The sequence below is a fragment of the Macaca nemestrina genome, chromosome 3 (assembly GCF_043159975.1).
Source record: "Macaca nemestrina isolate mMacNem1 chromosome 3, mMacNem.hap1, whole genome shotgun sequence".
In the NCBI taxonomy this organism is placed as follows: Eukaryota; Metazoa; Chordata; class Mammalia; order Primates; family Cercopithecidae; genus Macaca; species Macaca nemestrina.
The window spans coordinates 184,010,635-184,026,540 of NC_092127.1; the positions used below are offsets into that span (position 1 = coordinate 184,010,635).

At 37.4% G+C, this 15,906-nt stretch overlaps 1 protein-coding gene across 5 annotated transcripts in view; it reads left to right on the forward strand.

Moving 5' to 3' along the window:
- Positions 1 to 15,906, forward strand: part of LOC105487928 (biorientation of chromosomes in cell division 1 like 1) — a 59,506-nt gene that overhangs the window by 28,990 nt on the left and 14,610 nt on the right. For all 5 annotated transcript variants that reach the window (XM_011751591.3, XM_011751592.3, XM_071093851.1 and 2 more), the window contains exons 11-18: positions 1,747 to 1,811; positions 2,978 to 3,062; positions 6,683 to 6,726; positions 8,040 to 8,100; positions 9,697 to 9,767; positions 10,706 to 10,778; positions 12,002 to 12,081; positions 15,731 to 15,815. In XM_011751591.3, coding sequence (XP_011749893.2) covers positions 1,747 to 1,811; positions 2,978 to 3,062; positions 6,683 to 6,726; positions 8,040 to 8,100; positions 9,697 to 9,767; positions 10,706 to 10,778; positions 12,002 to 12,081; positions 15,731 to 15,815 — 564 coding nt within the window. The remainder of the gene's footprint in view (positions 1 to 1,746; positions 1,812 to 2,977; positions 3,063 to 6,682; positions 6,727 to 8,039; positions 8,101 to 9,696; positions 9,768 to 10,705; positions 10,779 to 12,001; positions 12,082 to 15,730; positions 15,816 to 15,906) is intronic.

A 15,906-nucleotide genomic window follows, 5' to 3' on the forward strand; every position in this document is an offset into this window, starting at 1 on the left:
CTGTACCTAATTGCAAATTTTAACATTTTACAAGGATGATTGTACAACAGAGTGCGTTTAGGACAGTCTTCCAAAAGATGGTTTTGGTTCCAGAAAGATGAAATATCTATAAATTTTTTTCTCATATCATAATGTTGCAAAATAACTCATCAAACTTGAAGGTCAAACTTCTCTAAAAGGTACTTGTGTTTAAAAGTTTAAAACCTTTGGCCCATTTCTCATGTGTGGGGAGAGAAAAAGCAGGAGGCTGAGGCATGGGAAGTCCACATGTTATTTACATGACTGCTGCAACTTACTAAACCTCTTTGACCTACAGGTTTCTTGTCAATCAAAAGGAAGAGTACCCTACCACAACCCAATGAAAGCAATATATATATTTTTTACCACCCTCATTTTACAAATGAGGAAATACGGTCAGAAAATTTAAATAGCGTTCATGGTCCTCGGGTGACTTTTAGAAGAAAAAAAGCTTCCGAGCCTCCATTTCTTGTATAAAATGGGGATAATAAGATGGGATCACAATACAAAGGCAAACATGATTCCAACCCTCATCTGATTAGAGGTTTGCAGTATGTATTTGTTCAGTCTGCTGGTTCCTTTGAATCAAGGGAGCACATTATTCTTTTTAACTGAGCCTATTTTTCAGGTGAAATGAGTTTCTAGTTTAGAATATATTTGAAAGTGAAAGGAAACATTTTTCCCTGCTGATAGATTTTGGACAGTGCTGGTCTGTTAGAAATAGTTAATGACTTTCAAGGATATTATATCAGTCATGCCTTACACCATCCAACTTCAGATACTTTAAGTGGACAGTGACACTTTAAAGCGTGACAATTGCCTAGAATGGTATTAAGCACAGGATGCTGTGAGAACCAAAGGGTCCTTATGCGCTGGACTTGAAGGGGCAGAGGAATTCTTTTCCACTCTGACTGTATAAATTGTAGCATCCTGGACTTTTAACTGAAACAGACCTTAGCCATCAGCTAACCCAGTCTCAGGAAACTGAGGCCAATAGATTTAGTCTTGTTCATTATAAAGACTTAGGAGAGTTTAAGAAATGCTCCAAGGGTTGAAACAAGTAACTTTACAAGTTTCTGTTGAATTTAGCCTAGAGTAAATTGAATGCTTCAGAAGTTTTTATGACTCAATCATTGCTACAATTACTCATCCCTCTTTTTTTCCTGAAGAAGTGAAAATAGAAGGGTTTCTACAGAAGATTCTACACAATCTACAGAAGGATATAGGAAAGAGGCAAGACCAGAGTAGAATCTCTCCACCTGACAAAATTTTATTTTCTTTTTGTCTACCTCACAGTTTAACTTTGTGTTCAGTATTTGTGTTCAATGTGAAGCAAGTAAAGTGAATCTGTTACTAAATCACCTGTACTGAGAATAGACCTTAGTGACTCAGAATATTTTTAAGGACAAACTTGATGGAGATCGCTGCAGAAAAATACTTGGAAATGAAGATGTCTCCACAGATAATACTTTTGTCATTCTTTCTGGGCAGTTATCTTACTGTGCAAACAAGAATTTCACTCACCCAAAATGAGCACGTAATCCCTGCCTTTCATCCAGATTCTTTTTATACAACATACTCCTTTTGGTCATTTTCTACTGACAGCAAAATAAACCAGAAAAGGAAGGTGGCACGGCATGTCAGATAACCACATTCCATTACTTTTGACCCCAGATGTATTTTGCAAGCAAATTCTTAAATTGTACTAAATGGCTTGAATTTTATTAGGCAATGAAGAGTCTCCATTGAATGTTTTGGGAGGATTGGAACTGAAAGCCAACTTGAAAATGGAGGTATGGCTTATAATTCAGCTGTGCTGAACTGTAAGTGATTATCATCACATATACACATATTTATACTTATGTGATATATAGCTCCTGTTCTCATTGTACTTATGACACTTAGTGGTGCTATTGTCATATCCTGTGGGGGAGAAAGTTAAGAACCTCAGTAATCTTAGTAAATAGTGCCATCATCAGTTCCATTTACTCAAGCCAGAAACACAAGAGTCACCATAAGTTTCTCCGTCATCCCACATTTTATTTATCGCCATTTCTTACAGGTTCCATTTCCAGAATATAACATGAGTCCATCTATTTCTGTTTCTACAGTCACCACCTTAGGCTAAGCCACTACTTCAGTAGCCTCTCCATTAGGCTTATTTTGCTCCAGCCCTCCTCCAGTGTGATTCACACTGCAGGTAGTCTTTAGAAACATAACTTAGGCCCTGTCATAGCTCTGCTTAAAATTTGTGGTGGCTTCCCATCATGCTTAGAATAAAATCTGCTTTTTTTTTTTTTTTTTTTTTTTTTTTTTTTTTTTAAAGCATGGCTTTGGTGCTTACACAATTTAGTCTCCATATCCTCTTTCTAGCCTGATCTCAAGGCACCATCCAAGTATATGTGACAAGACGGCAGTGAACATGGGGGTTATGAACACCACAGAGGAAACACAACTTGCCCAATAGGAGCAAGGGGCAGGTAGACAGGAGGGCTTGCAAGGAGGACACTGAAATAGAATTTTGAAAGTAGAGTGGAAATTTCCCAGAAGAGAAAGAAAGAGCCTTCCAAGCAAAGAGAATGTTGTGTTCTAGACTCAGAGACAGGAGGGCACGTGGTGTGTCTCAGGCACTGCAGTGGTTCACGGTGAGCTGTGGTGAGACTTAAGCCTGGAAGGCAGTGGGAGCCCATCAGGAAGAGTCTTGTGTGGTGTGCTGAGTTGGGGGTTTTACCTTTAAAGCAATAGAAGACCCATTGATGGATGAAATACAAAATTAAATTGATTTTTTACTTGCTTGGTTTTTAAAGTTTGATGTATTTATTTTTAAGTTTTGTGTACTCTTAAAAGTAGACTTTTATATTGTTTCAGGATGCTAGGGTTTTTTGTTTAATTCACTTGAGGTTAGTCTTCTTGTAAAAACCCCGGTTAACTTATTTTTACGGTGCTTTGGATTTTTTAGGCTTATGTGCCTTCAGAGGAAGAGAAAAATCGTGAAATTCTGGCACCACCAGAAAGTCTGTGTGGGGGAAAGCCAAGTGGGATAGGTGAGCTTCTTAGAGTGGTTGTCGACATCGTTTTTGTTTTTGCCTTGCATGCGGTTTTACCTTTCTAAAAATCAATACTTGATGCATAATAACATACAGTCTATATTAATTTGCCTCTCACTTTTTAAAATAGATTAGGGAGAATTCTTTACTATCTTATTTTTAACATACACTTTTCCTCATGAAATGTCAGTCACCATTACGTAGGGTAATTGTTTAAATCTGATTACCTCCAAATAATAATGCAAAACGAAAGTTGTTTTGGAGCAAACACTTGCTCTATCCCAGCAGTGTTTCTCCATACCCCTGCCTGTCTCCAGACGCTATTGCAGCTCACTTCCAAAAGGCTAGTCTGAGCCTAAGGACCCACTTTACACCATTTGCTCTTGTCTCTTGCTCAGGCTTTTGCCCCAGTGGCTGCACAGAAACTACTCTCAGCTTATATAACCTCTTCTCAGTCTCTCTGTGCAACATTCTTCATTGTGGACTACAGATTTTAAGGGAGAGCCTCAGTATCAGAAAGGATAAAGGCAGGAGCTCTTAAATGTTTTGGTCTCAAGGACCAAAACTTACTGAAAAATTAGCGACAACCCCAAAGAGATTTTGTTATATGGCTTATACCTGTTGACATTTGCCAAATAAGAAATTAAAATTGAGAAAAGTAAATATTAAGTCACTATTAATTCAATATAATTAACTCACTATAAGTTAACAACTCTATTTTCATGAAAAATAGCTAGATTTTCCAAAACAACACAATTAAGTGATAAAAGTGACCTTGTTTTGCATTTTTGCAAATCCCTTTAAGTCTGGCTTAATAAAAAACAGCAGTTTCTCATATCTGTTTTCACATTCAGTCCTGTTGCTATTTATTGTTTTGGTTAAAGTAAATGAAGAAAATCCAACATTACAGATAGATGGTTGGGTTTTTGTTTTTATTTTGTTTTGTTTTAGTTTAGTTTTGTTTTGTTTTTTGTTTTGTTTTGTTTGAGACGGAGTCTCACTCTGTTGCCAGGTTGGAGTACAGTGGCGCAATCTCGGCTCACTGCAACCTCCGACTCTCTGGTTCAAGCTATTCTCTTGCCTCAGCCTCCTGAGTAGCTGGGATTGCAGGCACACACCACCATGCCCAGCTAATTTTTGTATTTTTAGCAGAGACGGGGTTTCACCATATTGGCCAGGATGGGTCTCGATCTCCTGACCTTGTGATCCGCCCGCCTTGGCCTCCCAAAGTGCTGGGATTACAGGCGTGAGCCACCGCACCCAGCCAATGGTTGGGTTTTAGTAGCCTTTTCAAATAATTATGGGTACATCTTGGCCTGTGGAAAATTCCATTGAGCACTCATGAGTCTGTAAAACAAATAATGTTAGTTTGGCCCTTGTGAATTCCTTGACGGAAAGCCTCAGGAATTCCCCATAGAGGCTGGACCATACTGGCTTAAGGAAATGGAAATGAGAAGAACTGTGACAGTGAGGAATTATTTCTAATTTGTATTGCAAACATGATTGCGTATTTTCTTCTGATTCCCACAATATTTTTTTTAAGTACTAGGAACTATAGAGTATGTGACCAAATTTAAGCCGGTCCTCCATTTTTTTCCACAATGTTAAAATGTCCATGCAAGTCAAGTGGAATAAACAGTCAGGGTGATTTTGGTTGTAAGCTAATTACTGTGACCAGAGGAATGTAGCTTACTAGTTGACTTAAGTCAGGTGCTGTGTTCCTGGATCCACTTGGTATTCCAGACCACAGTTTGGGCTCTTGGGAAAGGTGCCAGGAGGGCAACTGTAATGTCTACTGTAGTTGGATTGGCTCTTTAAATTATTTCCCTGACAAACATCAAGTCTGCTACCTGTGAGTACTAGGGAAATCAACATGGAAATGACAGATGGAAATAAGTCATTCACTGAAATCAACCTGCAAATAAGGTACTATAATAAAGATACTTACTTGACTGTGGGAGTCAGCTTCCCTGATGTAAGACCTCAGGGAAGACTTGTGTTGGCTCAGTCAGTCTCTTCCTTCACCCCCTCCTTTAATTATAGAAAGTAAGATATACAGAAATGCATAAAATGTTTCCCACTCCCTATGAGTAACCACCTTCAGTACAATAAAATTATATTGTTCTACAATTTTTTTTCACTCGACCATATATTGCAGGCACCCATCATTACTTTATCAGCATATACAGATCCACTTCTTTGTTTTAATAGCTAAATAATCGTCCCTAATACCAGTTTTAGATATTTTAGTGGTCTCAGGGTTTCTACTGTTACAGGGCTGCAACAAACTTCCATAATGCATATCACTACATGTGTTTTACCAGGTATTTTCATAAAATTGGATTGGGGGAGGGAGGGTCAAAGAATATGCAGGTTGAGTATCCCTAATCCAAAAGGTTTGGATCAGAAGTATTTAGAATTTCAAATTTCTTAGGATTTAGGAATATGTGCGTTACACCTCATTGAGCATCCCATATCTAAAAATTCAGTCTGAAAGTTCCAGCGAGCCTTTCCTTTGATAGTCATGTTGGCACTCAAAGAATTTCAGATTTTTGGAGCATTTCAGAGTTCTCATTTTTTAATTTGGGATGCTTAACCTGTATACATTTTGAATTTTTATAAGTACTTGTTACTCATTTGGGGCTAAATATTGAGTAATGAGTAGGTATGCATTAGGTGTACAAGGCAAAGAGAAGGGCAGTAGATGTGGAGTGATTCAGATTAAGTGAATAGTGCATATAAATCTCACCCATGACTTATCTGGGGAGGTTTGGGGAGTGGGAGCAGTTGAGGACCTTCTTACACAAAACCATCTGAAAGGGTCTCGAAGCCTTGTAAGAAGTGTCAGCCAGTCCTGGAAGACCACACCAAGACTTAGTAAGTCATTTATGCTGGCATGTTAAAACCCTGAAGATGACTAATCTATTCAAAACTTGGACAGATACATTAGTTAAAATGTGCATGGGTGTTTTATACTACAAATAATTAACGTCTCATTTGTTAATTGTCAAGAAGCTAACATTTTTGGATTCTGAAGTCCATTGTTCCCACAGCTATATTTCAGATAGCTTTACTGTGTTTAGGTACAGTTCAGTAAGAGATCTACTTACGTAAAAGGAAGTTGTTTAAAAGAAAAATGTGTGTTCTGTCATTGTTGAGTAGAAACAGTAGACTTTGTACTTCATGTTTCCAAAGAATATAAACAGACCATTGCTGTTTGAGGGGATAGGATCTAACTTTTCATTTGACGCTATTATTTTAAATGAACCAGTGTTACACTGCAGCTTAACAGCTACATTAAGATCTTTTACTTTTTTTCTAAGCTTCAGATCACCAACATAGTTAAATCACCATAGCGATTTAATATACCACTGCTATATTACTATAAAAATGCAGTCAACATTAATTTCTGTTGTCTTTTTCTGGTAGTATTTTCTGGTAGTACAACATGGATTGATTGTGGGAAATAAGTGGTCAGAATGTTATAATTTATGAAGGCAACTAAGCCACTTGGTGACATAGGATAGGTTCCCCATCCTAAAAGTCTTCAGATTTATTTCTCTACATTTCAGAAACAATACTCAGTTTCTTTACATCTCATTTTTGTTTTTGAACAGCTGAACTCCAGAAGGAGCCTTTGTTGGTGAATGAATCACTAAATGTAAGTCACTGTAATGATTTTGATTTTTGTGGTTATTGGATTTTTTTTTTTATTTTTTGGAGAGCTATTGAGGAGGAGCCATCTGGAGGGGTTACGTGTATACTTCTGTAGGAGCCAGGAGGCATTTGGTAATGTACTCTTCATTTGAGTTCAGCATCCTGACAGCATCTTTCACTAGCTCTTTTCCACGTACACCTATACTCACTGACGAAGAACTCTGAACTTTCTATTGTTTATTATTATAACAGGATTGAAAATTGGATTTTGATGTCTTAAATCATCCTGGTGCTATAGACAAAATAGATTTTAGTTTGAGAATTAAATTTCACTTCATGTTTTTAGACAACTTTTCTCAACATACTAACCTGTAACTGCTATGTGTCTGTATTTTTTTTCCCAGATGTGGCTCTCATAATCCCTTTCATTCTTGAAAGAGTCTTCTTTTGGGCTTTCTGTCTTAATGTATTTATAAGGAACCTCGTATTGTACCAGGAGTGAACATTTTATAAAATGTTTCCAAATGTGCAGACAACTGCATTCTTTCCAATGCCCCTAGAGGAATTGGGGTACTATCAGTGAACCGTGGAATCAGAGTACTTCCTCATCAACCACCCTATTTTGTAGCTAGAAATTCATACACCATATGCTGAATAAGAAGAAAGAGAAAAGCACCACTTGGTGTGGTTCGAGTTTGCCATCCAAGAGTTAAAAATATTTTGACTGGGCACAGTGGCATGGCCTGTAGTCCCAGCTACTGAGGAAGTTGAGGTGGGAGGATCACTTGAGCCCAGGAGTTTGGGTCCAACCTGGGCAACGTAGCAAGACCCTGTCTCTAAAAATAATTTTTTTTTAATAAAATAAATTTTAAAAGTTAAAAAGACTTTAAATGGAGTTGAAGCTTACCGAGCCAGGTGGCATGTTCTCCATCCTACCTCAGTCCCCCGAGTCCACCAACAGCTATCTTTTCCCCAGTCGAGCATAAATGTCCTTTCCAAATGTGTACAAAAGCCTGTGACCAGGACTTAGGATATTATAGGATATTTCTCTTATTTATTCTTACTCTTTTGCCATTGGCTGCTTTAAGGACAGGAAGAATAAGCACAATAATTTGTTAAACTGAAACCTTTTCAAAAAGAAGATGCTGCATGCTTCTGAGCTTCTGGGTGAAATTAAAAAGAATATGTACCCCAATTCCTTTTGGCATTTGTACAAATAGCCAGGTTATGTAAATTACCTTCTCTCCTCTCTCTCTCTTTTAGCCTTTAAATTTTTTGTGAGACTATCCATAAATATCTTTTATATTATATATTTAGGTTGAAAATTCAGACTTCAGAACAAATGAAGAAATTCATAGCAAATCTTATCACAAAGGAGGTAAGTTAATGAATTTCATAGCCATAGATTTAATATTAATTATAGTTGCCATTTATTGAGTGTGGTCTGTATACCAGGCCTTGTGTTAATTATTTTACATATTTTTCTCTCATTTAATTCATAGTAATTCAGTAAAGTGATAGTTAACAGCTTCACTCCTGTAGTTGAGGAAAACGAGTCTTAGACCAGGTGACTTCTTCCAAGCCATAGAGCTTAAAAGTGATGTCTCACTTTAAATAGCTACTAGAACTTTGCCATTAATCTCACAGTTGACTCAATCCAACATGAATACAAAACACATAGTCCCCTGTGGATTGCAAGTACCCAACTGTGAAATGTGTTAACTTCTGACAGACAGTTTAGGATGGTGGCATATCAAGGATGTCACATTTTTGTGGGTCTTCTCCCAGGGGTGAGGTCTGGTGGCCATACAACCTGTGTAGGCTGCCAACTCTGGACAGATAATTCCCTTCTCAAACAGAACATAGAATTTTCTTGATGCTTACTAATTTTGTTAATTTTCTATTGTAAGAGTGGGAAAAGAGGCTTATTTACTTATATAGTTATTTTTATAACATATACCATATTTCAAACAAAAGTAAAGTGGTAATAAACACCCATGTGCCCCCAACTTTGTTTTGCCCTATCTTACAATTTAGTATATTTGCTTCACATACCTTTTAAAAAATATTAGTTATGGTGGAATCCCCATTTACCCCTTCCCAATCCCAATCTCTTTCCCTTTAATCCCACTCCAAAAGGAACCACTATTATGCATTAGTTATATATAGGTCCATAAACAACATGTAACATATGTTGCCTTCGTTAGATAAATATGTGGTCTCACATTACATAAACCCTCCCCACCTTATTTGCTCATTCAGCAGTTTGAGATTTTGTTCTGTTGATTTGTATTAACTCTAATTATTTTCATTGCTTTCGAATATACCGGAGTTAGTATTTTTTGCTTCATTTGTACATTATTTTGCACATGTAGGTATTTTGAAGCTTTTCCCAATTACAAAGAGTGCTACTGTGTATGTTCTCCTACCTTTCCCAGTGTATATGTAGTGTACTTATATTTCTGGGTATGGAATTGCTCAGTTATAGGCACCTCTTCAACTTTACTGCATGTGCTAAATTGACCCCAAGTAGTGTACCACTTGTCACTCTATAGCATCTCCTGTATTTGGTATTGTTTGACTGGTGAATGTTTGTTAGCCTGATGATTATGATGCAGTGATTCATTGTTTTCATTGATGCTTCTTAATACTGTGTTGCTACACAAAGTGGGGGGAAGGGCCTTGAAGTCTTCTGTGTAAAGTCCAGTGTTGTTACCCCCGACATGTTACTGACCTCCTTGAACCTCGTTCCCTCACATCTACAAGTGGAGGAAGAAAGAGAACTTAACTGACGGAGTTGTGTGGAGGATCCCATCAAAAATCATTTGTGAACTATCTACCACAATGCCTTGTCCTGGTACTCAGTAAAGTTACTCACTCAGTTTTCTCCCAGCCCCCTAACACACACCTACAATAAGTATTGGAATATAAAAAGATTTAAGATTTTTTTTTCTTTTTTGTATTTATTACTCAGAGATATCCAGTGATAGAAAAGACAACGCAGAAGCCATAAGCAGTCACAGTGTTGAGGCAGATCCTAAAGAGGTGCGTTTTAATAAACTCAAGTGTTTGATATTTTATACATAATATTTTCACTGTGCACAAAGAAGGGCTTTAGGAAGGCTTTACTTCTTTGTATAAATTAAATATTAATGGGTATACTGAGAGTTCCACATGTCACTTTTACCTGTATATGCCCTTTCAATGTTTAGGCAAATAGCAGTTCTCAGGACTGTCTGGAAGTGCCCATGTTGTATAGTCAGAATGGTTTTTCATGCACCTTTCATCAACCATAAGAAGTCCATGTTTAATCAGCCACTAAGCAGAAAAATACTACTAATTATGACATGCCATCAGTTGTAAGATATATATAGCTTGACTTCAGAGATGGTGAAATGATAAATAATTTTTTAAACATGTGTTTTAGAATTATTGAAATACAGTATGTAGCTAGAAATAGCATGTTTTGTATGAATTTACATTCAAACCCAGAAAAAAGACTAAAGCTTACAAAATTAGTCTAATCCAAATCTAAATATCAAGTGTTCTAGATTTTTTTTTTTTTTTTGAGATGGAGTCTTGCTCTGTCGCCCAGGCTGGAGTGCAGTGGCATGAACGCTGCTCACTGCAAGCTCCGCCTCCCGGGTTCACACCATTCTCCTGCCTCAGCCTCCAAGTAGCTGGGACTACAGGCACCCACCACCATGCCTGGCTAATTTTTTTCTCTATTTTTAGTAGAGATGGTTTTTCACCATGTTGGCTAGGATGGTCTTGATCTCCTGACCTCGTGATCCACCCGCCTCGGCCTCCCAAAGTGCTGGGATTACAGGCGTGAACCACCGCACCCGGCCAAGTGTTCTAGATTTTTTTAAAATGTGTATCTCAACTTATTCCCAAGGTTAGAAACTAATACAGTGTGCCCCCATTTCAGTTTATTTGAATCAAGATTCTATGGCCTTTGATCTAGTCATTCTTAATTCCAGGTTGAAGAGGAAGAAAGGCATATGCCTAAAAGAAAAAGAAAGAAGCATTATCTCTCTTCAGAAGATGAACTGGGTATTTATATATGTTTCTGTTTTAGACATCTGTGAAAAATCATATTATTTTTATATCCAAAAGAGTGAGCCAAAAACAGAGAGAATTTTTGAGGATAGTAACTGTCTACTTCACAAGTCTTGAGGCTAATTTGTTTCTAGACTGGCTTGATACCTCCAGGGTCCTTTCTGGACCTCAGTCTAGAAACTAGATTGTTTCCTGCAGAAGACCCAACCCCTGGATCTCAAAGATAGACTCTCTCTGGAACCACACCCCGGGGCCCAGCCAGGTGCCACTGCAGTCTGTATTTTGTATCATAAGCAGATGCCCTACAGAGCTAGTGAAGCACTTTAGTCCCAAAGTGCCTCTAACACCCCTTCTGTGCTTCATACTATTGATTTTCTCATGGTCTGTAATGGTGCCCTCTAGTAGAACAACAGTAATAGAAGTGTTGTACATTCATTTTGTCTAATACAGAAGCTACTAGCCACATGTCACTGTTGAGCACTTGAGAGTGGTCAGTGGAAACAAAAGACTGAATTTTTAATTGTTTTTAAATTATTTTATATTTCAGTAGCCACTTGTGGTTAGTGACTATCATGTTGAACAGTGCACTGACCTTTAATACTTGACATAAAGGAGAAGTTCAATACTTATTGAATGACTACATGAGAAAGAATGAAGAGTGAAGAATGAAATATTTATATTTTATATTATTTGGTAGCAATTTAATGAGTTCCTGATGTATTCAGGTACTATCTATGGTACATTATACACATTCCCATTTAATCTTTACAATAAACTTGTAAGTTAGATGTTGTTGTCATCTTATAAATAAAGAGATTAAGGTTCTGAAACATGACGATTTTATCTTCACCACATAAATCTGATTCCAAAGCCCATGGTCTCAATTACTATGCTATACCTCTTACGTGGTAACTCATTTAGAAAGTTAAAGTATCTCTGGAAACTATACACTAAGCCCTTCCCACAGAACCCACTACTTCATTGGTGTCATGTGACCATATGGGGATTTTTGTATTTTGTTTTATTTTTACTTTGCCAGGGCAAAAGGCAAGTGTTCAGTGCTCATATCACATGATATTATAAATATAGAGTAACTTTTGGCTTCTCTGTATCACAGGCCTAAGAAAGAAGGCTCAAACAGTCTTAAAATAGAACTATGTATTTCATTTTTCATTTAGCTTTTGTTCATTTGCGATTCTGTCTAAACTGATTTACAGATGATAATCCAGATGTCCTGGATTCCAGAATAGAAACAGCACAAAGGCAGTGTTCTGAAACTGAGCCACATGACACAAAGGTATTTTTTCCACATATTAAAGTTTTGGGTGGGGGTAGGGAGGCCTAATTACAGCATTGTGAATACTTATTATAATATTTTTTCATTTTAGTATCCCCCTTTATATGTCTCTAATAATAATCACTTTATTATAAAAGGTGTATATTTTTAGTCTCCTCCCCAAAATCAAGTGTTGCACTTTATAATTCTTAAACTGCAAGATTGTCTTATTACAATTTAAATATAACATTGCTTAGGTTTTTGTTCAGTAGTATTGATTTCTTAAGGTGTCTAAATGTTTTCTTCCAAAGTAGAATGTGCTTTATCACAGATATACTTGCACCAAAATACTGAAATACAGTCACATATATTTAAATATTAGTACTTTACTCTCTAGCTTACCTCCTGTATTAGTCTGTTCTCATGCTGCTAATAAAGACATACCTGAGACTGGGTAATTTATAAAGGAAAGAGGTTTAATTGACTCACAGTTCCACATGGCTGGGGAGGCCTCACAATCATGGTGGAAGGCAAAGGAGGAGCAAAGTCACATCTTAACATAACAACAGGCAAGAGGGCATGTGCAGGGGAACTCCTCTTTATAAAAGCATCAGATCTCATGAGAGTTATTCACTGTCAGGAGAACAGCACAGGACAAACCTGCCCCCCGATTCAATTACCTCCCACTGCATCCTTCCCACTACAAGTGGGGATGATGGGACCTGTAATTCAAAATGAGATTTGAGTGGGGTCGCAGCCAAACCATATCACCTCCTACCTTTAAAATCTGGGTACTATAAGGATTGGCCTTACCCATTGCCTTTTTTCCTGTGGTCTTATTTTCATCTTATGACTCACAGAACCTCCTCACAAATTTTTATTTGTGCTCTGCTGTCTCTTTTGTTGTAGGCCCAGATTTTTTCATTCCCTACTAGATACTTCTTGGGTGTTCTTCCATTTCTGAGACTCAGTACTCTAAAATTTCTCATTGTCTGTCTAAACTAGTTCCCTCTTTTCCTCTCTCTTTCCCTAATTTAGAGAACTGATTTCCAGTTCTCTAAAACCAGACGTTGGTCTCTTTTTTCCCCCAGTAACCGAAGAACTAAATAAAAAGTAGGAAAAGATTTAATAACCTAAGAGGGAAAGTGGCATATTGTCATGAATTTTAGTTGGTTGTGACCAAAGGAAGAAACAGGCTCTTAAGCTATGCCTCACCCTGCCCTGTCCAAAATCAAAAATCCTGAGACGATCCTTCTAAATTTGAAGAAAAGTAGATTGAAGGGGTATTGTTTTATTTTCTCTTAAATTTCATGATTTTTTAATGTTAAATTTAAATAAAATCTAATGTAACTATTTTCATTAAGCAGTTTTATAGACATGGTATTTTCAGTTACTACAAAAGAATCCTTTCTTACATGGAAAGCTGTCTGCAATAGCATTTATTTGATGTCATCTTAATATTAGTAATTTTTGGACAGTAAATTGGGAGTGATTTCATCATTTCTGTTAAAGTTTTCTGTGTAGTAAATATGTACCATTTTATAAAAGCAATAAAGTCATTATTCTGAAATGTGTATAGGAAGACCAAAAGAAGACCAAAATTGAGTAAGTGAAAAAATTCTAGGCACTGGAAAAATAAAAGCAGGAAATAAAAAGTGAGTTGCATGCATGTCATCAGGATCTGATTAAGTGCTTACAGGACCAAGCGTTGGTTCTGAAAGAGCCAATTCAGAAACAGAAATGCAGTTCATCCAGTGGTTTGAAGACTTTTGTGCAGGACATCTTCAGCCCCCACTATATGAAACAGATATAAGTGTAGATGTTCTGGCTGAAATGAGGGAGAAGACCTCAAACACTTCAACCCGCTCCAACACACACACACACACACACACACACACACACACACACACTCTCACACTCACTCTCTCTCTCTCTTTCTCTCTCTCTCTCCCTCCCCCCGGCGTCACACACGTGCTGCCTCGCTCCCTCTCACACACACATTCTCTCTCACACTCTCTCTCTCACACACACACACACACACACACACAGACACACGCACACACACAGAGCACTTGAAGAGGTCCTGCGCTGAAAATGGCAGTGCAGCATGAGGGTCTCAGTGAAGCCTCAATGTTGATGTGTTGATAAGGTCAGAGCAAATAGGTTTCTCCTTGGCTTTCCCAAGTGAGTGGACCTTCCATCCTCTAAATTAGCACTCTCCCAAGGTACCACAAGCCCTCAGAATGTGAGAAGAAATGGTAGAACCACCATTTATATATGCCTTTTATCTAAAAATCTTAAAAATTAATCTCTACTAATATTTACTGTGTAGATTGGCCCTGATGCTATCACTGAAAGTGAGCTCTCCTCTGACGTCACCTGTTAGTCTTATATTGTAATCGCACGTCTTGGACCTAGTTATGTAGTACTGTCAGAGTACCTTAAGGGAAGCTGGGAGTCCCACAACACAGAGGACTTGACATTGAGACCCTCACTTATTTGTTCACTTTCAGCATTTTATGACTTAATAGCTTACAGATGCTCAACTAAATGAATTTGCAGAGTTTGTTTACCTTGTTTTAATTGAACTGACCCTCCCAAAACAGACACTGGTTTGAGATTTCTGCAAAAATAACCACAACAAAAAACCCCATAAGACACAGAGAGTATTTGTAATCCAGATACAAACAAATAACAAGAGAAATGGCTGAACTGACACTTCTTTTACTAGGAAGTAACAGAAGCTCTGTGTCATCCTCATTGTTAGGTAAAAAAGAATGAAGATCTAATCATATCTGACATGAAGTGGGTCAGAAATTCCAGTGTTTCAGAAGACTGTGTGAAATGTGGATTTGCTTTTATATCCATCCCCTTCCAGTCCCTGAAAGGCTATATCAAAACCCAATGACATTGAATTCTTCCAAGTAGGGAAGTCGGGGGTGAGGGCATTTCATTATAGATCCCTTTAAATTTTGAACCACGAGAATATATTTCTACTCAAAAATAAGTAAAATTAAAATTAATGGAAATGTGGATTTACAGTTGTTTATAATGGGCCATTAAAGTAAAATTAATGCTTACTTTAGTTGCCTATTTCATCTTGATCTTATTCTACTTTATATATTTTTGTTTATATACTGTATTAGTATTATAGTATAAACGATTTGGCATTTCATGCTGAGAACTTTCTTGCTACTACGGGGGGATAATTTAATTGCTGAAAGATCACTGCTCCAATTCAGCCCATCTGGATACCCATAAATTCCCTTTGGCACCTCCCAAATTATTGCTTCCCCACATCTGCCCCCTCCATCACCCCACAAAGATAAATATCTGTTGCCAATATCTGTCCATTTTTCCTTTGGAGTTTGTCTTAAAAAGACAAAATCCAAGCGGAGGGAGGAGAAGAGCAATTTCTATTTTGCAGGAAAGAAAATGGCCTTGATATTTTATACTTGAACCTTATCTCATGCTTTTCTGTTCTCAGAATTTTTTTTTTTTATAGTCTCACTAGCAGCAATAATAGTTACATTTCAAAAACATTTTCCAAAAGACTATCCTAAAAAAGAGGGAGTTTTTTTGAAATAGAAAGGCATACTTGGGTGGGGAGGATGAATGGATGAAGGCTTCAGTTTGAAGAAGCTTCTGGTCTTTTTCAACTTCTCTATAGGAAGAGAACTCCAGAGATTTGGAAGAATTATCTAAAACCAGTTCTGAGACAAATAGCACTGCCTCCAGGGTCATGGAAGAAAAAGGTGAGTAAAACATCTGCTTAGGTAAATTGACTGAACCTTCAAAGCAGCCATCGTATCTCTCAACAACCGAAACATCTATTCTGCTCATTTA